At 50.1% G+C, this 24,984-nt stretch overlaps 1 protein-coding gene across 1 annotated transcript in view; it reads right to left on the reverse strand.

Annotated features, from left to right (window-relative positions):
- RYR1 (ryanodine receptor 1) overlaps positions 1 to 24,984 on the reverse strand; it is a 134,879-nt gene that overhangs the window by 104,046 nt on the left and 5,849 nt on the right. Inside the window, exons 2-21 of the mRNA XM_049900695.1 lie at positions 20,146 to 20,265; positions 18,520 to 18,624; positions 18,378 to 18,398; positions 17,342 to 17,416; positions 17,172 to 17,250; positions 16,708 to 16,820; positions 16,279 to 16,372; positions 14,832 to 14,925; positions 14,603 to 14,677; positions 13,962 to 14,118; positions 13,681 to 13,845; positions 11,575 to 11,696; positions 10,932 to 11,127; positions 5,201 to 5,336; positions 5,024 to 5,119; positions 4,820 to 4,938; positions 4,013 to 4,146; positions 3,186 to 3,427; positions 2,443 to 2,635; positions 1,001 to 1,217 (exon numbers count right to left, since the gene is read on the reverse strand). Coding sequence (XP_049756652.1) covers positions 1,001 to 1,217; positions 2,443 to 2,635; positions 3,186 to 3,427; positions 4,013 to 4,146; positions 4,820 to 4,938; positions 5,024 to 5,119; positions 5,201 to 5,336; positions 10,932 to 11,127; positions 11,575 to 11,696; positions 13,681 to 13,845; positions 13,962 to 14,118; positions 14,603 to 14,677; positions 14,832 to 14,925; positions 16,279 to 16,372; positions 16,708 to 16,820; positions 17,172 to 17,250; positions 17,342 to 17,416; positions 18,378 to 18,398; positions 18,520 to 18,624; positions 20,146 to 20,265 — 2,553 coding nt within the window. The remainder of the gene's footprint in view (positions 1 to 1,000; positions 1,218 to 2,442; positions 2,636 to 3,185; positions 3,428 to 4,012; positions 4,147 to 4,819; positions 4,939 to 5,023; positions 5,120 to 5,200; positions 5,337 to 10,931; positions 11,128 to 11,574; positions 11,697 to 13,680; positions 13,846 to 13,961; positions 14,119 to 14,602; positions 14,678 to 14,831; positions 14,926 to 16,278; positions 16,373 to 16,707; positions 16,821 to 17,171; positions 17,251 to 17,341; positions 17,417 to 18,377; positions 18,399 to 18,519; positions 18,625 to 20,145; positions 20,266 to 24,984) is intronic.

Genomic DNA, 24,984 nt, shown 5'->3' on the forward strand with positions numbered 1-24,984 from the left:
ACCTGGACCAGGAGTGGTGGGAAGGAGGGAGTGGGAGGAATATTCAGGAGGTCAGGTGGATAGGCCACGAAGCTAACAGGCTGGGGGTCAGGGAGGAACGCGTCCAGGAAGAGGTCCAGGGCTCTGGCCTGGGGACAGGGGATGGCAAGATCTCCCTGAGATAATATCAGTGATAACAATAATAATAATAATAATAACAAGTAACTATTTGCTCTGGACTGCGCTAAAGCTTTTCACATATTAGTTCATCTCACCTTCACAGTAACACTGTGAGGTAGGTCCCATTATTTATTATTCCCTTTTCGCGGATGAGGAAACTGTGGCGGAGAAGTGAACTCACGTGCCCAAAGTCAAACAGCTGAAAATCAAACCCTTAGCATCAGGATCTTAAACACAACATTTTATTCCCTCCTGTGGGATCATGAGAGCCCTGGTGGCACAGAGGCTAAGAGCTTGGCTGCTAACCAAAAGGTAGACAGTTCGAATCCATCAGCCACTCCTTGGAAACACTATGCTGCAGTTCTACTCTGTCCTATAGGGTTGCGATGAGTTGGAATTGACTTGACAGCAACGGTTTTTTTTTTTTTTTTTGGTTATAGGGTCATGCTCAGAGGGAAAGTGGGGTGTGCGGAGTGTGAAAGGCCTAGTATAGAAAAGATAACCAAGAAATGTGTTCATAGAGTGGTAAGATCATGGGCTTCGGAATCAGACGGCTGGGTTCGCATCGCTGCGTGACTTGCACAGGCTGCAAAACCTCTCTGAACTTTGTTTTCCTCAAATGTAAATTGGGGGCTGTAATAGTCCCTTTTAATGGGGCTGGAATGAGGACTCCCTGAAATTCAGATTGTGCATGTGAAAACTTGGTGTGTCCTTTGCCTCTCTGTGCCTCAATTTCCCCATCTGTTAAACAACAAGGTTCTCAGCTTCCATTTCAGCTCCCCACCTCCTGAACCCTAAGAAAGCCCGCCTCACCAGGAAACCCTTACAAGGCAAGCAGTACCTGGACAGTGTCCACGGGACAGGGCACAAAGTCGGTGTGTGAAAGGCAGCGGCTGGGCCCCACCAGGTGGGGGCCCCGAGGTCCTTCCCGCCGGTACTCCTTGATAGGTTCAAGACGGAGTCGTTCTCGTGGGAGCACAGCCTCATGGCATGGGGCGTATCCAGGTGGGGGGAGGAACTTGAATTCACCATGGCGGCCACCAAGGAGGAACCGCACCCTGGGAGAGGAACAGGAATCACTAGGAGAAGGGGAGGTTATAGGTGACAGTCTGTAGTCACTGGGGATAAGGATGCAATCCTGGGGTCAATGGAAAGTCCTGAAGAGACTTTAGGTGACTGGCCAGTCACAGGGTCATGAGGGTCACTTAGGAGTCAGAAAGAAAATCTAGGGTCAAAAGAATATCCTAAAGGAATGTCTGAGACCATTGAGAGCCATTGGAGGATCGAAAAGGAAGGTGTGAGGTTGTTGGGGGGTTAGGGTGGGAGGGTCAGGAGTTCTTAGAGAAGAGTTAAGACTACTGCAAGGTCAAGGGAAGGTCCTTTGAAGAAGACTTTGAGTCAACAGAGTATTGGAGGATATTGAAAGTTTTTTGGGAAACAAAGAAAAAGGTCATTTGGAAGTACTGAGTGTCTAGTATAATTATGGGATAACCATAATTGCCACTGAATGGTGATTGAGAAGTCATTCAGAGAGCTTGGGGTCATAGGGAAAGGACTGGGTCATTGATAAACCAAAAAACCAAACCTATTGACGTCAAGTTGATTCCAACTCATAGCAACTCTATAGGGCAGAATAGAACTGCCCCACAGGATTTCCAAGGAGCAGCTGGTGGATTCAAACTCCCAACCTTTTGGTTAGCGGCTGTAGCTCTTAACCACTACACCCCCAGGGTCATTGATGGGGTCGTTGGGGTCATTACTGGGAGAGTCTGGGGCTATTGGAAGGTCATTGGGAGATGCTGGGATCATTGAGAGGTTACGGGAAGAGCATGGAATCATTGGGAGAGTCTGAGGTCATTGAGGGGTCATTGGAGAGTCCAGGGTCATTGGGAAGACGCTGGAAGTTATTGAAAGGGTCTTGGGTTATTATAAGATCATTGTCAGATTTGGGAGTCATTCGGAGGTCATTGGAATAGCATGTAGTCATTGGAAGAGTCTGAGACAAGTGGGCATTCACTGGGAAAGTCTGGGGTCATTAGAAGGTCAATGTGAAGTTCTGGGGCCACTTGAAGATCATTGGAAGGACATGGGGCTGGAGAGAATATGAGGTCATTGGAAGGGTCTGGAATCATGTGGAGATCACTGGGACCTTCAAGTAGGGGTTCTGGCCACCAGGCAGTCCTGAGGGTAAGAACTCATAAGAGCTCATGAGGTGATCAGGGAAGCCGTCTCAGGTCAGTCCCAGGACTCAGGGTTAGCAGTGGGGCAGGGGCAAGTCCTCACCTGACACCAGCTGAGAAGCTGACGACAGGGAAGAAGAGCCCATCAAGGTTGAAGGCCTCAAAGACGCCCTGCACAGGACACCCATTGATGCGGAAGGAGATGGATGGCACACTGAGGTCCAGGCAGCAGCTGACCACATCATCAGGAGCCAGGAGGTGCTGCCCTGGAGAAGTCACTGGGCGTGCCACGTGTCCTGCACCAGGATCACCAGGGAGGGATTAGAGGTCTATGGAACCAATGATCTCAAGAGACAACAGGCAGACACCTAAGGGTCCTATGGGGACCAGACCTTGGAAACCCCAAGATCAGGTGTTCCCATGGAGGATCCTATAGCTTTGAGATTAGGAACAGAGATCAGCATTCCCCCGAGATTAGGATCCCAAGAGCTTGGGGTCACAGATTAAAGTCCTCCTGGAGTTAGGATTCTGGAAATCTTTGGGGTTAGAAGTCAAAGATTAGAGGTCATAATAACCTGAGGCAGTTTTCAGGGATCTCTAGGATCAGAGGTCATATCTCCTCTGAGATCAGAATTCTGGAGGCTATAAGGAAACAGGCCAGAGCCAAGATTCTGGAAGCTCTATGGTTAGGGTCTTGGGAAATGAGAAGAAAAGAGTAAAAAATCAGCCTCTTTTGGGAACTGGGATCCTGAGAATGCCAAGGAGTTTAGTCTAAGTCTTGGTAGCTCTGGGGTGAGGGTCCCTTGGAATTTGTGGGTCACAGACCAGAAGTCAAGGTCCAGATACCTGTCCAGAGATGCAGCCCATCAAAGCCGTAGGAATAGAGGTCATCGCCGACTCCGTTGCCGCCCCAGCCCTCGCCTCCCCCGGGGTAAGGGCTGTAGCCCTCTGTGAGGGCCCAGCCCACCCGCAGGTGAGTGGGATAAGCTGTCAGAAATGGAACCACCTCATCCACCATCACTTCAAAGTACCATTTGCCATACTGTGTGGAACCCTCTGCTCGGCCCACGAAGATGTTGGGGCGGATGCTGCAGGGAAGACAAGAGAGGTGGATGGAGGAGAGGTGGAGAGGACAGCTAGATTGGTGGGGTGGAGAGGAAGAGAGACAGACAGAGAGAAAGAAAGACACACAGAGAGACAGAGATACAGAGACAGAGAATAAGAGGCAGAGAGAGTGACAGAGAAAAAGCGCATACAGAGAAGGACAGAGACACTGAGAGACAAAGAAGAGAGAGATGGAACAGACAAGGAGGAAGAGATGGAGGAGAATTAGAAACAGGCAAAGAAAGATAAACAGGATGAGAGAGAGAGAGAAACAGACAGTTAAAAAGAGAAAAATACAGAAACAGAGAGAGAAAGAAAGAGGAAGAAACAGCGGCAGAGATGGTGCCAGAGAGAAAGGAAAAGAGGAGAAAGACAATGAGCGGGGAACCAGGGATGAACTGGAACAGGAGTGGGCATCTGTGAGGATGAGGTATTAAGTCCTGGAGTAGGAGACAACAGAAGGACATCCACCTACATGTGGAGTCTGAGTCAGGGAGAGAGTTGAAAGGTTCTGAACTAGCCTGGGGTTGGGATGAGGTCAGGCTGAGGTTAGGGGGCAGGGGCCAGACCTGGTGACATAGTTGATGAGGTTTGTCTGCAGCAGAAGCTCTCGGCCAGGAAGCAAGTTCTCAGTAATGAGATCTTGGTTGGAACGCACGGCCACACCATTGCACACACACAGGGAACATAGCACATCCAGGACCTGAAGGTCAAGGCCAGAGTCAGGGTGTGAGGGTCTATGGAAGGACCAGGGTGGGAAGCCAGAGGAAAGGATGATGTGTCAGGACAGGACACAGGCACTGAGTGTGAAGAGGCAGTGAAAGCAGGAGTTCTGGAGTCACAGAAAAAAGTCAAAGAGAAAGGTCAGGTGAGAAGCTGAGGGGCCATACAGGTTGGGATAAGGCATCAGTGATATAAGAAAGGAGAGACTGGGGTGACAAGGGAGGAGGTCAGAGGGAAGAGGAAAAGTTTCATGAGAGACCACAGGGATCACGATGGAATTTTAGATCATCGGGGGTTCCAAACTCATGCCTTCAGGGGCCAGAAGGATAATGTAATTGTGTGAAGTGGTTAGAAATAATTTAATAGGAACTGGTAGGACCTGTGGCAAACCGGAGAGTGTATACGCAGCCCGCCTAAAGGCAATAAAATAGGAAATTTTAAAAAACACTTCAAAGACCTAACAAAGGACATCAGTGGCCCTGGATCAATTCAAGGGCCATGAGCTTGAGGCCCTTGTGTTGAGATGGAACCACCTGGGGGAGGAGTCCAGGTTAGAGACGAGATGGAGGAAGGGAGTGAGGAGAGTTCTGGGGCCATGAGGAGAGGTCAGAACTCAGAGTTCAGGATAAGATGTCGGGGGTGAGGGAGCCAACCTTATGGTTCCTCCCATGCTTGTCCAAGAGGGAGATGATAGACTTGATATGGTTCTCCTGGATGATATTCAGGACCTCAGGACTCTCAATCAGGACGCAGTACAACACCTCCAGGATCCCTGAGCATGTAACAGGCTGAGAGGTGAGATGGCTGTGGCTCTCCCTCCCCTGAGTCCCTACCCCAATCTCCTTGGCTTCTCCTACCAGAGGAGGCCTCCAGCCGATCCAGCTTGCTGACCAGCCAGTCCAAGTTTGTGCAGAAGAGGGCACAGTTGGCACGGTTGCCACGGATCAGAGAGGCTGAGGGTGGAGAGGGGGATGAGACCCAACAGGACTGGGGATCTGAGGTGCTCTGGGGGAGTCAGGACTGGGGCCCCTTACCCAAGAGTTCATACAGCAGGTTCACAATCTCTTTCCAGGACTCAGCCGCTTCCTCCCCGGCAAATTCGGCGAAGTGGGCAGCAGTGGTGTAGACATTTAGGCGGTCAATGCAATTCAGAACCAGGGAGAGCATTCCCTGGGGAGAGGAAAAGAAAAGGGTCACAACAGGAGTTTCAAATCCTCTCTTCCTTGTCTTTTTTGAGTTTACTAACTGATATTCACTCAACATCTAGTGACTGTGCACGCACTGTGTATTCCTGGGTCTAAACCGGCCACATCAGCTCCATGTCCCCATCCACTCCCATCACCCTCTTCTCCTTGGCTCCTCAAATCTGTCCTTGTCCTCCTGCCTCTATAATGCACCCTTTCTAACGTCGGGACTGAATTTGTGCGTCTCCTTCTGCAGTTTTCCCTTCACCCTTCCCTCTTTCAGGCGGGTGAGAGTCCCCACTCCTGGTCCCAAATGATTCAGCTCCCTCTCTACACCAACTATTGGAGGGATTTTTCTGCTTTCTTTCCTTTTTCCTTTCCTATTTCTTTTCTTTCTTTCTTTCTTTTTACATTTTAATCTTTTTTCTTCTTTCACTGTGAATTATATACACATACAGAAAAACACATAAAACATATATATGGTTTAACAGACAAATATAAAGGAATACCCAGGTCAAAAGAGAGAACACTGTTAGACACCCAGAAGCCCCCTGGCTGCCCCTCTCGATCACACACTCCTCCCTGCTAAAGATAACCAATGTTCTGACTTCTATGGAAATCTCTTCCTCACTTTTTTCTGCTTTTACCGCCTGTGTATGCATTGCTAAACAGTCTAGTTGAGTTTTGCTTGTTTTTGAACTTGAATACAGATTCTTTTGCTCAGTACTATGTTCTAAGATTCAAGCATCTTATTGTACGTAGCTGTATTTGTTCGGATCCTCCATGGTGCAGTGGTTAAGAGATTGGCTGCTAACCAAAAGTCAGCAACTGCTCCTTAGAAACCCTGTGGGGCAGCTCTACTCTGTCCTATAGGGTCGCTATGAGTTGGAATTGACTCGATTGCAATGAGTTTTTATGGGTAGTTTGCCCATTTTCATTGATGAGTAGCATTCTGTTGTATGGATACAAAACAGTTATCCACTTTCTAGTGTTGACAGACATTTGGGTTGTTTCCAGTTTTAGGCTATTGCAAATGGTGCTGTTATGACGATTGTTATGTATCGTGCGGCCCACATCCCTAGTGAGAGAGGCAGTGTAACGAGGTTAGAGTCACGCAGACCTGCATAGGTCCCTCAACCTAATGCATATGGCCAGGGAGTGACTGCTGATGAGGCTGGACAGGCCAGATATGGACATAGAGAGTGACATGGAGATGGCTCTGCCACTAACTAGTTGTGACATCAGAAGCTCTAACTTCCTGTGGTGCTAGTAAACAGCCCTGGTGGCACAATGGGTAACCGATCAGCTGTTAAAGCAAAGGTCAGTGGTTTGAATCCACCAGCCCTCTGGGGAAGAAAAGACCTGGTGATCTGCTCAGGTAAAGATCAAACAAACAAACCAAACAAAAACAAAAACAAAAAAACCTTATCTGTTGCCGTGGAGTCGGTTCCAACTCATAGCGACCCTATGTACAACAGAACGAAACACTGCCAGGTCCTGAGCCATGCTCACAATCGTTGTTATGCTTAAGCCCATTGTTGCAGCCACTGTGTCAATCCGTCTCATTGAGGGTCTTCCTCTTTTTCTCTGACCCTCTCTACTTTATCAAGCATGATGTCCTTCTCCAGGGACTGATCCCTCCTGACAACATGACCAAAGTATGTGAGACATAGTCTCACCCGCCATCCTTGCTTCTAAGGAGCATTCTGGTTGTACTTCTTCCAAGACAGATTTGTTCATTCTTTAGGCAATCCATGGTATATTCAATATTCTTCTCCAACACCACAGTTCAAGGGCGTCAATTCTTCTTTGGTCTGCCTTATTCACTGTCCAGCTTTCACATGCATAGGAGGCAACTGAAAACACCATGGCTTCGGTCAGGCGCACCTTAGTCTTCAAGGTGACATCTTTGCTTTCCAACACTTTAAAGAGGCCCTTTGCAGCAGATTTGCCCAATGCGATGTGTCTTTTGATTTCTTAACTGCTGCTTCCATGGGTGTTAATTGTGGATCCAAGTAAAACGAAATCCTTGACAACTTCAATCTTTTCTCCATTTATCATGATGTTGCTCATTGGTCCAGTTGTGAGGATTTTTGTTTTCTTTATGTTGAGGCGTAATCCATACTGAAGGCTGTGGTCTTTGATCTTCATCAGTAAGTGCTTCAAGTCCTCTTCACTTTCAGCAAGCAAGGCTGTGTCATCTGCATAACGCAGGTTGTTAAGGAGTCTTCCTCCAATCCTGATGCCCCGTTCTTCTTCATATAATCCAGCTTCTTGAGTTATTTGCTCAGCATACAGATTGAATAGGTATGGTGAAAGGATACTACCCTGACGCACACCTTTCCTGACTTTAAACCATGCAGTATCCCCTTGTACTGTTTGAACGACTGCCTCTTGATCCATGTACAGATTCATCATGAGCACAATTAAAAGTGTTCTGGAATTCCCATTCTTCATGTTATCCATAATCTGTTAGGATCCACACAGTCAAATTCCTTTGCATAGTCAATAAAACACAGGTAAACATCTTTCTGATATTCTGTACTTTCATCCAGGATTTATCTGACATCAGTAATGATATCCCTGGTTCCACGTCCTCTCCTGAATTTGGCTTGAATTTCTGAGAGTTCCCTGTCGATACACTGCTGCAGCTGCTTTTGAATGATCTTCAGCAAAATTTTACTTGCGTGTGACATTGATGACATGTATGATGATAGGCATAAATATAGATCTCTTCCAAATTTCTTGGTATAGATGGGTGAGTACTTCCAGCACTGCATTTGTTTGTTGAAACACCTCAGTTGGTATTCTGTCAGTTCCTGGAGCCTTGTTTTTCATCAATGACTTCAGTGTGGCTTGGGCTTCTTCCTTCAGTACCATTGGTTCCTCATATGGTACCTTCTGAAATGGTTGAACATCAACCATTTCGTTTTGGTATAATGACTCTGCGTATTCCATCTTCTTTTGATATTTTTCCTAGGTTGTTTAATATTTTCCCCATAATATCCTTCAATATTGCAACTTGAGGCTTGAATTTCTTCTTCCGTTCTTTCAGCTTGAGAGATACAGAGCATGTTCTTCCCTTCTGGTTTTCCATCTCCAGGTCTCTGCACATGTCAATACAATACTTTGTCTTCTGGAGCTGCCCTTTGAAATCTTCGGTTTGGCTCTTTTACTTCATCATTTCTTCCTTTTGGTTTAGCTACTCGACATTCTAGAGCAAGTTTCAGAGTCTCTTCTGACATCCACTTTGGTCTTTTCTTTCTTTCCTATCTTTTTAATGACCTCTTGCTTTCTTCATGGATTATGCCCTTGATGTTACTCCACAGCTTGTCTGGTCTTCGGTCATTTGTGTTCAGTGTGTCAAATCTATTCTGGAGATGTCTCTAAATTCAGGTACTCAAGGTTGTACTTTGGCTCTCGTGGACTTGTTCTAATTTTCTTCAGCTTCAACTTAAATTCACATATAAGCAATTGATGATCTGTTCCACGGTTGGACCCTGGCCTTGTTCTGGCTGATGATATTAAGCTTTTCCATCATCTCTTCCCACAGATGTAGTCGATTTGATTCCTGTGTATTCCATCTGGTGAGATCCACGTGTAGAGCTGCCATTTATGTTGGTGAAGAAAGGTATTTGCAATGAAGAAGACGTTGGTCTTGCAAAATTCGACCATGTGATCTCTGGCATCGTTTCTATCACCAAGGCCATATTTTCCAACTAGTGATCCTTCTTTGTTTCCAACTTTTGCATTGCAGTCTCCAGTAACTATCAGTGCATCATGATTGTGTGTCCGATCAATTTCAGACTGAAGAAGTTGGTAAAAATCTTTAATTTCTTCATCTTTGGCCTAAGTGATTGGTGCGTAAATTTTTATAGTTGTGTTAACTGGTCTTCCTTGTAGGTGTATGGCTATTATCCTATCATTGACAATGTTGTGCTTCAGGATAGATCTTGAAATATTCTTTTTGATGATGAATGCAACACCATTCCTCTCCAGGATAGATCTTGAAATGTTCTTTTTGATGATGAATGCAACACCATTTCTCTTCAAGTTGTCATTCCTGGCACAGTAAACCATATGATTGTCTGATTTAAAATGGCCTATACCAGTCCATTTCCGCTCACTAATGCCTAGGATGTCAATGTTTATACGTTCTATTTCATTTTTGACAATTTCCAATTTTCCTAGAGTCATACTTCATATATTCCATATTCCAATTATTAATGGATGTTTACAGCTGTTTCTTCACATTTTGAGTCATGCCACATCAGCAAATGAAGGTCTTGAAAGCTTGACTCCCTCCACATCATTAAGGTCAACTCCACTTTGAGGAGTCAGCTCTTCCCCAGTCATCTTTTGAGGGCCTTCCAACCCGGGGGGTCTCATCTTTTGGCACTAGATCAATGTTCTACTGTTACTCATAAGGTTTTCACTGGTTAATTCTTTCCAGAAGTAGATTGCCAGGTCCTTCTTCCTAGTCTGTCTTAGTCTGGAAGCTCAGCTGAAACCTCTCCACCATGGGTGACCCTACTGGTGTCTCAACACCAGTGGCAAAGCTTCCAGCACCCCACAGTGTGCCAAACTGACAGATACATGGGGGATGTAAAGATTACAACCTAGGAAACCCTATGGGCAGGTCTACTCTGTCCTGTAGGGTTGCTGAGTCAGAGTCGACTCCGCGGCACACAACAACATGTGCTGGCACTGTTCTAAGCACTTTGCATTTTTTTTTAATCATTTAGGTAGGAACCGTTCATTTTGTTATTGTTACTGTTATAATTAATGAGCCTGACTCCCCTGTCACACCTGGAGAGGAGGAGGGCCAGGTTGGATGCCTCTGAATGAATGTGCTCTCCTACGACACCGTGGAGACATTGCACCCCCACCTTTGTCCAGGCCCTTCCTCTCACCAATCCCCTGTCCCTCCCATTCAGACTCTGTCCTGAGTGGAACTCCCCCAATCCCTTCCCTTTGGGCTCCCACCACACACAGACTCCTAACGCCTGGCTTCAGCTGAGGTCCCTCCCAACGCTCCACTCCCCAATGCCCAAAGACTCACCTCTGGCCCTGTCTCCCTCCCCCTACAGGACCACGTCTGGTTCTGGCCTCCGGGAGGCCCAGCTCCCACAGACCCTCCTCTCTGAGTCCCGCAGCATCCCACCTCTGACTTCTCCCCGGCCTCGCATCCACTGGCCTTGCCTTGGCCGTGAGCTACACGGTCCCACCCCACACAGGGCCCACCCCTTCCTCTCAGGCGAGGGAACAGGACCCGCCAGCCTCACCTGTCTGGTTCCACCTGGCTGTCAGACACCGCCCCCTGCTCAGCTATACCCTGTGGCCCTCCCTCACAGGCCCAGCCCGTCAACGCAGCCCCCTCCTTACAGGCTCCGCCTCTCTCACGTGTTACACACACACACACACGCACGCACACACACACACACACACAGAGCGGTCCGGCCTTTTCCCTGCCTCGTGCTCCTCCACTTGGCCCATCCGCTGTAAGACCTTAACTTTCCCACGTTTCTTGCCCCACGTTTCTCTAGCCCCAAGACTCCGCCCCTTGCGTCCGCGGCCCCACCTCCTCCTGGAAGAGGCTCTGGCGGTTGCGCAGACTGCGCAGCTTGCTCTGCTTCTCCTCGTGTCGCAGCTCCTCCAAGGGCGGCTCAAAGTAGCCGATGAGGTCCTGCAGGCTCAGGATGACGCCCTCGATGGGCAGCGCTGTGCCAGCCGGTGGCCCCGCGCCCCGTGGCTTCCCGCTGAAGCTGTCCAGGCCCCTGCGGGGACGGCGCAGCTGTCAGCCGGGGCTCAGAGCGCTGACTGTGGGCTCGCCCCTCCCCGCAGGACCCCACGGACACTCCTGCTTTACGGAGGGGGACAGGCACGGCCGTGGTCACACAGTGGTCAAGAGCAGACCTGGGACTGGGACTCGCTCCTGTGCAGGCACAGGGGGTCCTGGAAGCAGGAGTCGGGGCTGGGAAGGTGCGGGGTCAAGGGTCTGGATCTCAGAGATGGGACGGTTAGGTGGTCATCAGGGCTGTGAAGCCAAAGGTCACGGCGTGCAGTCAGACTAGGAGTCGTATGCACAGAGCTCGAAAGTTTAGAGGTATGGAAGACAGGCGAGGGGGTCAGAGGTGGAGACTAAAGGGGCCGGACGCATGGACGCCAGGAGCATGGGGGTCAGGGTGTGGCCTGCCCTGTGCCCCCATGGCGGCAGCGCTCACTTGATGAAATGGTTATACAGGCCGGCTGTGCTGTGGATCATTCGGGCGGCCTGGGACTCCTCCTGTTGACAGCGAGTCAGCGACAGCGCGTCGTCCATGTGGCCTTCCTGGTGCAGCATGGCCTGGGAACGTGCAGGGGTGGGGGGGAGGCAGACAGGTCAGGAGGGGCCCAGCCACCCAGGGTCACTCCCGGGGTCCCTGCTCAGACTCTAGCCCGGCAGCTGCCCCCAACTCTGGGCACAGTCTGCAAGTCTCTCTTTTTCTGTTCCTGTGTCTCCTTCATTCTCTCTCTCCCTGTCTGTCTCTCCCTCTCTGTTTCTCTGTCTCCATCTCTCTCTGTTTCATGTCTCTGTCCCCTTTGTCTCTCTTTCTCTCTGTCCATCTCATCTGTGTCCTGGCCAGACCCTTCTCACCTGTATCTAATACTGACTTAATATCTCCCCCACAGAAAGCTCTAAGGGCACCTCCAAGTTAACATGTCCACACAATGCCCAGCCACCTTTCTGGGGTGGGACCATCACCACTGTGGACTTTACCCTGAGCCGATGTCCCTAGGCACCTCGTCTGTCCTGCAGTTATAAATACCATCTGTTATGGACTGAATTGTGTCCCCTCAAAATATGTGTTGTAAATCCTAACCTCTATGCCCCCAGTTATAATCCTATTTGGAAATGGGTTGTGTTTGTTATGTGAATGAGGCAGGGTCAGTGTACGGTGGGTCTTGAATCAATGTCTTTTGAGATATAAAGGAGATTAAACAAGAAAGCAGGGCAGAGATGATGAAGAGAGATACCAAGCTACATGAAGATCACCTGGGAACAGAAGCTCAGAAGAGACAAGGACCCTCCCCCAGAGCTGACAGAGAGAGAAAGCCTTCCCCGAGAGCCAGTGCCCTGAATTCGGACTTCTAGCCTCCTCGACTGCGAGAAAATAAACTCTGTTTGCTAAAGCCACTCACTTACGGTATTTCTGTTACAGCAGCAGCAGATAACTAAGATGCCATTCACATGCTGATGCCTCCCGGGGTTCCCCCTCTGGCCCAGGCCTCATCTCTGCTTCCCCAGCTGCAGGCCTGGCTTTCCGCAAATGGGTGCCTCCCCACACTTCCAGATCAGTCACTCAGCAAGTCTTTGTGAGTGGCCTGGTTCTAGGCACTGGGGGTAAAACTTAAGATCCCTGCCCTCCTGAGTTGACATTTGGCTGTCCCCAGCTCGGCTAAGGGCACTTCATCCTTCTGTTGGTGCAGGGCAAAAAGCATGGCATCATTCTTAACCCCTCCCCCATCCCCATATCCAATCCGTCAGAAAATCCTGTTGGTCCCACTCTCAAATTTACAACCAGAATCTGCCCCCTTCTTCCCTTCTCCCCACTCCATAGCCCCTACCCTGGTCCTGTCCACTCTTGTCTCCCACCTGGACCACTGAAGCACCCTCCTCCCTGGGCTCCCTGCTCCCCTCCTCCCATAGTCTGTTCCCACAGATGGGCAAGGACCCTGCTAATCCCTGAGTCAGGTCATGTCCCTCTCCTGCTCAAAACTCTCCCATGGCTCCATCTCACTCAAGTACCATCTGTCGCCAATCCCTCCTACCACTTGCCCCTCACTTGCTCTGCTCTAGCCACACTGAGTCTTCTTTCTGTTATCACACGCAATGAGACAGGTTCATTCCAACCTCAGGACCTTTGCACAGCTATTTTCCTTCTGTCAAAGTAGCTTTTCCACTTCTCAAGTTCAAAACCGCTTACTTTAAAAAAGGGGGGGGGCATTTTATTCTCCATTTCTGAGCACTAGGAGAGCAGGGAACAGGTCTGTATTACTCATTTTTTCCCCCCTCCTGCACACACCTGGGACAACTTGGGTACTTGATAATTGTTTGTGGAATGTTATTCTCAGTCTGTTTGTCACCATCTCTCTCTCTCTCTCTCTGCTTTTTCTGTTTCTGTTCTTCTGTTTCCACTCTCCCTGGGTTTCTCAGTTGCCATTATTCTGTGTCTCTCAGCATCTTTCTTTCTCTTAGTCTTTGTCCTCCAACCCCCAAAGGCTCAAACACACCCACTTCCCAGCCCCCCTACCCGCACCCCCACACCTCCCCTCTGCCAAGCACCCACCTTCTTCTTGAGCACGCCAAGCCTCAGGGCCTTGGGGTCCGGGGCAGCATAGGTGAGCCACAGGCCCGAGGCCACGTGCTGGACGAAGCACAGTGACTCCCCGTACTTGATCTCAGGGGGGCCCATGCCCTCCACGTCCCGCTTGGGGCCCACATCCAGCTTTTCCTACAGAGGCAGGGGCCAGAGGTCAACTCCCTCAGAGCCCCACTGAGGGACTGCAGAGCAGGGCTGGGTGGGATGTGGGGCTCCAGGCGAGGGAGGGCACCCTGAACCCCACTGACCTTGGAGAAGCGAAAGCAGAAGGAGGTGGCCTTGGTGTGGGCCTTGGTGGCATCAACCACCACCAGGCCCTGGTCCTCGGTGAGCCCCAGGTACCGCCCTGTGGTGACATGCCGGATGCGAAGAGGCTGGCCCCAGCGCAGGTGGCTTCCGCTCCAGCTGTGGAGAGTGAGGGCAAGAACAGTCAGAGGACCCCAGCCCTCCCGCGGACGACACAGCCTTGGTCCAAAACTCCTTGAGGCCCCAACCCTCTTCCAGGGTGTCCCAAAGCTTCCTCTGGGCCTCCAGCTCTCCATCAGGGCCCCTAGTCCTCCCTCAGTAACCCCAATCCTCTCTGTCCCCCAGGCTTCCTCAGGGCTACCCAAATGTCTCCAGTGGCCCCAGTTTTTCCAGACTCCTCCTTTTCTCCCCCTAAACTCCTCACACTTTCCTTCTAGACCCTCTGATCTCTCCCTCAGGAATCCCCAATCTTCCCCCAAGACCTTTTTCTGGAGACTCCAGGATCACTGAGGGCCTTTATCTCTCTCTGGGGCTTCTTATGTTTTCCCTCAAAACCCTCCAATCTCTTCCTTAAAACTTCTTTCAAGACCCTTTCTCTCCTCCAGGCCCTCCAGGGCCCCAGCCCACCACACCTGGCCCTCACCTGATTCTCAGCGGCTCCAGTCTCCACAGGGAGCGGGCGTGGGTGCACACAGATCCCCCCTCGTAGTAGACAAGTCTGGGAACATGGAAGGGAGTAAGCTCCCCACTGGCCATCAACTCCAGACCCCCTAGAATCTAATTCTCCAGCCCACCCATAGGACCCCCGCTCTTCAGCCGACCTTTGTCCCCTGCTGCCCCAGACCCTAGGTCCCCTTGTCCCCAGCACAAACCTGCGCTGGTCATCACTGTCAGCCGGGGAAATGGTCAGACATTCATCCATGTGTCCATGAAAGAGGCGGAGGACGTGACCCCCAGTCACGTAGCCTGGAAAGGGGTAAGGGAAGGTGGTCAAGGAGAGGCTAGAGCCCCAGAAAGGGCCAGGGGTCAAACTGGAGTCTGGAGGCCCTGCTTCTCCCACTTTGGGAGGCTACGGGCTGAGGTAGGATGTTTGAGGTGATGAGTCTTAGGTTTGGGGGTCTGCATTTGAGAGTCTGAGTTTCAGGGTACAAAGTGGTAGTCTGAGATTTGAAGTCAGGTTTGAGGCTTGAAGGCAGGGGGTGTATGAGATTTGTCTCAACAAAAAAATTGTCCTATATAGTGCTGGAAGATGAGCCCCCTGGATTGGAAGGCACTACACAATGGCTGCAGCAACGGACCCAGACACGCCAACCACCATGGAGATGGTGACACTGTCATGTAGCACACAGGCTCACCGTGAGTTGGAGCCGACCCAACGGCAGCCAGCAACAACAGGCCTGGGTTTAATTAAGGGTCCGAATTCAGGTTTTTGAGGCTGCAGTTCAGATTATATGGCCAGAGGCGTGGGTCTAATGTTCTGACATCGGGGTCTTTATTTTAGGGCTTAAGGTTTGGGGTCTGGGTTCAGAGGTGGGATAGTTGGGTGTGAAGTTGGGGTCTGAAGCTAGTGTCTGATTTTGAGTTTGGGGAGTCCGAGGTTGGGGTCTGAAGTTTGGGGTGAGTTTGGAGAAATCTGAACCCCGTAGTTTGAAGTCGGTGAGTCTGAGTTTCAGGGTCTGAGGTTAAGGTCTGAGTTTTGGGACCTGTGGTTTTGGGTCTCAGGTTGGGCTGATTTGGAAGTCAGGAATTTGGGGTGTGAAAGTTGGGATCTAGGTTTTGGGGCCATGCTTTGGAGTCTTAATATAGAAGTTTGAATTTGGGAATTTGACTATGAAGGTTTGATTTTTGAGGACTGGGGTTTTGAGTGAAATGTTGGAGGTCTGAGGTAGGTGGTCTGAGGTTTGGAGTCTGTATTAGGGTCTTGGTTTGGTGATCTGACCTTTGAACTTGGGGCTCTGAGACTGTGGTGTGTGCTTGTTGTCTGAAGGTTGGGTCTGAGGAATAAACTCTGCATCTGGTTTTCTAAGCTTTGGGATCTGAGTTTAGGGGCATGACTTTGAGGCTCTGAGACTGACTTATGAGCTTTGGGAACTGATGCTTGAGTTTGGGAGTCTAATATATAGTTCCGGGCTGGGGAGTTTGAACTTTGGGCTTCTAGATTTGGGGTCACACTCAGAGATCTAAGAGTGAGGGTCATAATTTGGAGATCTAGGTTTGGGGTCTGAGGTTTCAAGTCTCAGTTTGGGCATGTCTGGGGGACAGTGCTGGAGGTCTGCTTTGGGGGTCTCAGTCTAGGGGCCTAAGGCCTGGGGCCCTCACCCTCTTCGCAGCAGGAGGAGATGGGGTTCATGTTCCACAGTGTCTGCATGAAGGAGGCGTCAACCTGGAGCTCCCCACTGGCCGTTGACAGGTGCTGGGGGTGACCAGGAGGTAGTGGTCAGAGGTGGTCGGGAGGGGTGGGCAAGGCTCCCAGAGCCAGAGGTCAGAAATCCCAGGTGCATGCCAGGAGACCCGCAGTTGGGAGACAGGAAATTCACAGACCAGGAAATTGAGGTCAGGTTCAGAAATGGGAAGTCAGAAATCAGAAGAGTGGATATCAGAGGTCAGGAATTGGGAAATTGGGAGTCAGGAAGCTGGGGACCAGGGACCAGGGACCGGCCAGGCAAACAAATGCTGAGGAGATGGTGCCCCACTCAGGTCCGCCTCAGCCAGGGAGCATAGGCACCGTGGTAGGGTGGGATTGCTCACCAGGTAGCGCTCAGAAGAAACACTGACAAGGATGAGATCATCTCCAACTCGGACCTTTTCTCCTTCTGATCTCTGCTTGGAGGCTGGGTGCGTTGTCCACCAGCAGGCCTCTCCTATGAGGGGAGGGGAGAGGCGGAAGAAGAAGGGAGTAGGGAGGGGTGTTAGAATGACAGGTCCCAGAGTGCTCTTCCCCAGGGCGTTCCCCAGCCCCCGAGCCTCCCAGGCGCTCTGCCCTCACTTCCCCTAGGCTCCCTGCCCCTCATTCTTCTATTGCTGCCACCAACGTCCCTATTCCTGCCCTCAGACCTCTGCCCACAGTGCCGCCATGTTTGCCCGAGTCTCTCTTTCCAAAAAGTACCCATCCACAGCCCCAGACCTTCTGCCCCAAAGGCCCCCATCCTGCCCCTAGAGCACTCCTGTCCCTGCGTCCTCCTCCCCGCCTGCCCCCGCCCCCAGCCCTGCACCTGTAGCATCCTCCTGCAGTCCCACATCAAAGGCCAGCTTGTCAGTCATGGAGCGTGAAGTGGTGAGGCAGCTCAGGTACTAGGATTGAAGAGGGAGTTCAGACTCCTTCCAGCTCGTCCTGCACCCCCAGCCACTGCCTGCCCCCCACATCCCCCGCCCCAGCACTCACCATGCGGCTGTGGGCATGCCGGAGCAGGATGGCATGGCCGTACAGGAGGGTCCTGTGTCCCCCACCCTGGGATGACTGAGGAGGAAGGAGGGCATATAGTGAGCACAGACCCTCGAGACCCCCCCCCCCAGCAAGATGCCTAGCCCATTCCTGAGTGACTCTTTTTTGCTCCCCATAAAATACCATTCACAGGCCTGGAGATAAAAAATAGCCTCAGCTTAGACCCTCAGCAGAGTCTCTGCCTCGGTTTCCCCATTCACAGAACCAGGGGCTGTGTCTCTGAGAAGCCTGGGGATGAAGTGTTTTATATTCCCTGGAGCCCACTCTGTCCTCCCGGCCTCCGCCACCTTCTTGGCCAGGCTTAGGAGCCACTCAGGGAGGCTGAGCCCATCTTTGAGGTACCTGGGGACGCTCAGGAAGAGCCCAGAATCTCATGTTCCATGGGCCTTGGCCCTCTCTACTCTAACCTGTCAACCCAACTGGTGTGCACCAGTACAGTCTGCCAGTTGCTAAGTGTTTGAACTTCACCCTTAGTGATCAGGAGACCGCCCCCGCTCCACGTGCTGCCGCATCACTCCCAAGTGCAAGGGGATGCAGCCTTCTGGAGGGCGGGAGGTCCACCTGGTAGCTTGACAGCATCATGCCTCCCACCCGGCTCTCACATGCCCATGCTCTGCGGGGGCCATGTGATGGTGCCACCTGATCACATGGCAGACTCACTCTGGTGTCAGGGAGGGGGACACCCACACTTGGGATGGGTGAGGGTGAGGAGAGAGGTCCCATGCAGAGAGGGACTGGGATCAGAGTGGGGGGAAAGGATGGGAAAGAGAAGAAAGGAGGGGGAGGAGGGAGAATGGGGGCTCAGAAGCCCCCTCGTCCTTCCTTCCTTCCTGCCTGCCTGGCCTGTTCTGGGCTCCACAGCCCCTGACAACTGGGGTGGGGGAGACCCCCAGCCCTGTGTGCAGGAACGTGGACCCGAGAGGCGGGCCTGGGGTCAGGAGGAATGAGGACAGGTGACACCCAAGGCCAGACCTACCCACTTATCCAAATTGAGGGCCTGTGGGGCGGGGCAGAGAGAGGAAGAAGAGCAGATGGTAAACAACCCCAGCCCTCTCGCCCATCCCTTCCCCCCGTACCCACCCCAGGGTGAGGCACCCACCCCAGGGTGGGAGCCTCACCTCCACACCAGCCTCCACGGTGTTGGCCAGCATCTCCTGCAGGGCACGGACGGACAGAGACTGCTCCAACACGAAGCAGCAGATGGCCAGGTCAGGGGGCACATTCTGGGGTGGGGTAAGGAGATGTTAGTAGGGGGCCTGAAGGCCCCCCAGCACCATTCCCTGGCACACCTCCTGACCCTGGTCTGAATTCCCATACCCCTTAGACTCAAGAAGCCCCTGGCCTCTGCCGCCCCATTCAGACACACTGCATCCATAGCAACGTCCCAGAAAACATCTCCTAAGCCTCCTCCCTCTGACACCTAAGCCCATTTCTGTCAATTCCAACTATAGCAGCCCTGTAGGACACAGTAGAACTGCCCCAGAGGGTTTCCAAGTCTGTAATCTTTACAGATGAAGACTGCCACTTTCTTCTGCAGAGTGGCTGGTGGGTTCAAACCACCGATCTTTCAGTTAGCTTAGCAGCCAAGTGCTTAACCACTGTGCCACCAGAACACCTTTTCAAATACCTAAACCCTACCCAAAACCTCACAGAAGCCTCCACACTACCCTCCCCACTCAAGTACCCTAAACCCCACCCTAACCTCATAGGAAGCCCCAGTCCTATGCCTTCCCCTCAGACACACTGCACCTGCTCCAAACTACTGGAAGCTTCTGCTCTATGCCTTCCCCCTTCAGATAACTCCAAATCTCTCCAATTCCAAAGGAAGGCCCACCTCATGCCTTCAATATCAGACAGTCACAGTTCCAGCCTTCTCCCTCAGACACGTGTTAACTCCACTTCAAAATCACAGGAGGGTCCAACCATACGCCTCCTTCCTCAGTCTCCCATCCCAGTCACCTCAGACCCCTAGACACCCTTCCTCTTGGACCCAAGACTCTCTGCCCTCCCCCTCAGGCCCCTGCTAGCTCAGACTCCCAGTCTCCCACCCCCATCAGACTCCATATCCCCTCCCTCTCTCAGGCCACTGCCCTATTCCCCAGGTCTCCTCTCCTGCAAACCCTGGGTCCACTTCACACTCTGGCCCTGACTCCCCTCGGACCCAGGCTCCCTCTACCTCTCAGCCTCCAATCACCTCCCCTGTAAGCCCTCCTGCTATCATCCTCCTGGCCTCCCGGGTCCCTTCGCCTTGAAGCCAGTGCCCTCTGCCCCCTCTCAAACTTCTACTCTCTCAGACCTCCAGCTGCCCTTTACCTTTAGAACCCCAAGCCTCAGATCCTCGGATCACCTTCCCTTCAGACCTCTTGCTCTCTAAGACCCTCAAGCTCCCAGCTCTCTCAGCCCCAGCCCCCTCCCTGAAGTGCCCACCCCTGTAAAACACCCAGGTCCTCTCTCCCTTGGACCCAAGGTCTCTTGCCCCAAAGACCCTAGCCCCTCACTTCTGAGACCCCAACCCCTGCTCCTCAAGCCCCTTTCCATTAGACCCAAGGCTTCCTGCCCCCTCAAATCTCTGCCTTTTTAGCCCACCAGACTCCCTGCCCCTCTCTACTCAAACCCCTGGCCACCTTTCCCTCCTAGCCTCCAACCCGTTTCCTCTCTAGTCAGCACCCCCTCTTCGAACCCCAGACCCCCTTCTTTGGAGCCTCCACCCCCTTAGACTCCCTCCATCTTCCCCAGGCACAGACCTGGGCGTTGCTGGTGGGCTCCAGGAAGCAGAGGCGGTTACCGAAGCCCTCGGCGGCCAGGCAGAGCTTCAGCTGCTCTTTGAGCACCGTGGCATTGCACTGCAGAACCACCTCGTCATCCTGCAGGGGAAGCGCTGAGGGTCAGGCGTGGCCCGGCCCACATACCACAGCCGCTCATCCCACCCTTCCCTTTTATTAAAAGATTATTGTTGTTGCTATTGTGTGCCGTTGAGTCCATTCCGACTCATAGTGACCCTATTTGACAGACAGAACTGCCCATAGGGTTTCCTAGGCTGTAATCTCCACGGGAGCAGATAGCCAGGTCTTTTCTCCGTCGGAACCGTTGGTGTATTTGAACAACCGATCTGTTCCATTGGCAGCTGAGTGCTTAACCATTGCACCACTAGGGCTCCTTATGAAAAGATAGCTATTAATAATACCTACACCTCCCCCTTCCCAATTTATCAAGCCAAGCCTGGTCTGAGTGCTATAGGGACTCCTAACAGACCCATGAGATAGGAACTACTTTAATATGGAGACAGGAAGGGACATTGCCTATCCAAGACTACACAGGTGATAAGAGGAGGAGCTGGGGTTTGAGTTTGGCTAACTCCAGAGGCCTCCCAGGTGGGGTATGCAAGGTGAGCCACTGATGGGTAGAATATATGCACACCTAATGCTAAATTGCTTTTTTTTTTTTTTTTTTGTATTTGGGGATACTCGCTTTAATTTACTTTTTTTTTTTAATAATTTTTATTGTGCTTTAAGTGAAAGTTTACAAATCAAGTCAGTCTCTCACACAAAAGCCTTGCTACACACTCCCAATTACTCTCCCCCTAATGAGACAGCCCGCTCTCTCCCTCCACTCTCTATTTTCGTGTCCATTTCGCCAGCTTCTAACCCCCTCCACCCTCTCATCTCCCCTCCAGGCAGGAGATGCCAACGTAGTCTCAAGTGTCCACCTGATCCAAGAAGCTCACTCCTCACCAGCATCCCTCTCCAACCCATTGTGCAGTCCAATCCATGTCTGAAGAGTTGGCTTCAGGAATGGTTCCTGTCCTGGGCAACAGAAGGTCTGGGGGCCATGACCACCAGGGTCCCTCTAGTCTCAGTCAGACCATTAAGTCTGGCCTTATGAGAATTTGGGGTCTGCATCCCACTGCTCTCCTGCTCCCTCAGGGGTTCTCTGTTGTGTTCCCTGTCAGGGCAGTCATCGGTTGTGGCCGGGCACCATCTAGTTCTTCTGGTCTCAGGATGATGTAGTCTCTGGTTCATGTGGCCCTTTCTGTTTCTTGGGCTCATAATCGCCTTGCGTCCCTGGTGTTCTTCATTCTCCTTTGATCCAGGTGGGTTGAGACCAATTGATGCATCTTAAATGGCTGTTTGGTAGCGTTTAAGACCCCAGATGCCACTCTTCAAAGTGGGATGCAGAATGCTTTCTTAATAGATTTTATTATGCCAATTGACTTAGATGTCCCCTGAAACCATGGTCCCCAGACCCCTGCCCCTGCTACGCTGCCCTTCGAAGCATTCAGTTTATTCAGGAAACTTCTTTGCTTTTGGTTTAGTCCAGTTGTGCTGACCTCCCCTGTATTGTGTGTTGTCTTTCCCTTCACCTAAAGTAGTTCTTATCTACTATCTAATTAGTGAATGCCCCTCTCCCACCCTCCCTGCCTCCCTCCTCTTGTAATCACAAAAGAATGTTTCCTTTTTGGTTTAAACTATTTCTCAAGTTCTTATAATAGTGGTCTTATACAATATTTGTCCTTTTGCAACTGACTAATTTCACTCAGCATAATGCCTTCCAGGTTCCTCCATGTTATGAAATGTTTCACGGATTCATCATTGTTCTTTATCGATGCGTAGTATTCCATTGTGTGAATATACCATAATTTATTTATCCATTCATCCATTGATAGGCACCTTGGTTGCTTCCATGTTTTTCCTATTGTAAACGGTGCTGCAATAAACATGGGTGTGCATGTATCTGTTCGTGTAAAGGCTCTTATTTCTCTAGGATATATTCCAAGGAGTGGGATTGTTGGGTCATATGGTAGTTCTATTTCTAACTTTTTAAGGAAGCGCCAAATCGATTTCCAAGGTGGTTGTACCATTTGACATTCCCACCAGCAGTGTATAAGTGTTCTAATCTCTCCACAGCCTCTCCAACATTTATCCTTTCGTGTTTTTTGGATTAATGCCAGCCTTGTTGGAGTGAGATGAAATCTCATTGTAGTTTTGATCTGCATTTCTCTAACGGCTAATGATCGCGAACATTTCCTCATATATCTGTTAGCTACCTGAATGTCTTCTTTAGTGAAGTATCTATTCATATCTTTTGCCCATTTTTTAATTGGGTTAGCTAAATTGCTTTTTAAACCCATCCCTCTCATTTCAGGGGTGCTTTCTAATGACACCTGAATGCAACATGAGCTCCTGGATTGGATCCTGGATGGAGGGAGAAATGCCATAAAGGACAGTATTGAGACAATTAATGAAAGCTGAATAAGGACTGAGGATTAGATAATCAAGTCATATCAATACTAAATGTTCTGCTTTTGATAACTGTGCTGTGGTTTTGTAAGTGACTGCTGTTGATTTTTAGGAAACACAAACTGAAGTATTTAGGGGTATTATGAAATGTGCCCCCCAAAGATGTTGTTGTTAGGTGCCGTCAAGTCAGTTCTGACTCATAGTGACCCTGTGTACAACAGAACGAAACACTGCCCGGTCCTGTGCTGTCCTCACAATCATTGTTATGCTTGAGCCCATTGTTGCAGCCACTGTGTCAATCCATCTTATTGAAGGTCTTCCTCTTTTTCACTGACCCTCTCCTTTACCAAGTATGATGTCCTTCTCCAGGGACATCCCGATAACATGCCCAAAGTATGTGAGATGTAGTCTTACCATCTGAGCCTCTAAGGAACATTCCGGTTTTACCTGTTCCAAGACAGATTTGTTTGTTCTTTTGGCAGTTCATGGTATATTCAATATTCTTCACCAACACCACAATTCAAAGGTGTCAGTTCTTCTTCAGTCTTCCTTATTCATTGTCCAGCTTTCGCATGCATGTGAGGCAATTGAAAACACCATGGCTTGGGTCAGGTACATCTTAGTCCTCAACCTTGAGAGCTAAGGTTATTTGTTCTCCTGGGCTTTGAACTTGCTGAGTGCCCATTGTCCCTTCTTTTCCTCCAATTTTTCCAATTTGTAATGGAAATGTCTACCTTATGCCTGTTCCAGCACTGTATTTTGGAAGCAGGTAGCTTGTATTCTAGATTTTACAGGTTCACAGATGAAGAGGAATTCTGCTCCAGGATTGAATACACATAAAGGCTCACCCTAACTAGATTTAGATGATTCAGAAGATGAGATTTTGGACTTGAAGTTGATTTAAGACTTTTGGGATGGTATGATGGGGTGAATGTGTTTTGCATGTGGGAAGGACATGAATCTTGGAGGGCCAAAGGGTGGAATGTTATGAATTGAATTATGTCCCCCAAAGATATGCGTTGTAAATCCTGACACCCTGTTGTTAGAGGCCATCCAGTCGGTTCCAACTCACAGCGACCCTATGTACAACAAAACAAAACTCTGTCCCAGGCCATCCTCACAATCGTTGCTATGTTTAAGGCCATTGTTGCAGCCGCTGTGTCAGTTCCTCTCATTGAGGGTCTTCATCTCTTTCACTGGCCCTTTATTTTACCAAGCATGATGTCCTTCTCCAGGGACTGGTCCCTCCTGATAACTTGTCCAAAGTACGTGAGATGAAGTCTCGCCGTCTTTGCTTCTGAGAGGCATTTTTGGCTATACTTATTCCAGATCTGTTCCTTCTTCTGGCAGTCCAGCGTATATTCAATATTCTTCATCAACACCATAATTCAAAGACATCAATTCTTCTTCCACCTTCCTTATTCATTGTCCAGCTTTCACATTCCTATGAGGTGATTGAAAATACCATGGCTTGGGTCAGGCACATCTTGGTCCTCAAGGAGACACTTACAGTTTGTAACGCTTTAAAGAGGTCTTTTGCAGCAGATTTGCCCAGTGCAATACATCGTTTGATTTCTTGACTGCTCTTTCCATGGGCATTGATTGTGGATCCAAGTAAAATGAAACCCTCGACAACTTCAATCTTTTCCCTGTTTATCATGATGTTGCTTATTGGTCCAGTTGTGCAGATTTTTGTTTTCTTTGTATGGAGGTGTAATCCATACTGGAGGCTGTGGTCTTTGATCTTCATCAGTAAGTGCTTCTAGTCCTCTTCACTATCAGCAAAGAAGGTTGTGCCATCTGCATATCACATGTTGTTAATGAGTCTCCAATCCTGATGCCCCGTTCTTCTTCACATAAGTCCAACTTCTCGAATTATTTCCTCAGCATACACATTGAATAAGTATGGCAAAAGGATACAACCCTGATGTACACCTTTCCTGATTTTAAACCAGGCAGTATCCCCTTGTTCTGTTCGAATAACTGCCTCTTGGTCTATGTACAGGTTCTGCATGTGCACCATGAAGTGTTTTGGAATTCCTATTCTTCACAATGTTATCCATCATTTGTTATGACCCAAGGTTGAATGGCTTTGTATAGTCCATAAAACACCTGTGGTTATAATCCCATTTGGGAATGAGTTTCTTTTGTTATGTTAATGAGGAAGTATTAGTGTAGGTTGTATAATAAATCAATTTATTTTGAAATATAAATGAGCAAATTAAGTAAGCAAGCAAGCAGAGATGGGGGATGATAGGTGGCAGGCCTCGTGAAGATTGAAAGGAACAGAAGCTGAAAAAAGACAAGGACCTTCCCCTAGAGCGAACAGTGAGAGAAAGTCTCCCC

Source organism: Elephas maximus, chromosome 11 (assembly GCF_024166365.1).
Source record: "Elephas maximus indicus isolate mEleMax1 chromosome 11, mEleMax1 primary haplotype, whole genome shotgun sequence".
Taxonomy (NCBI): domain Eukaryota; kingdom Metazoa; phylum Chordata; class Mammalia; order Proboscidea; family Elephantidae; genus Elephas; species Elephas maximus.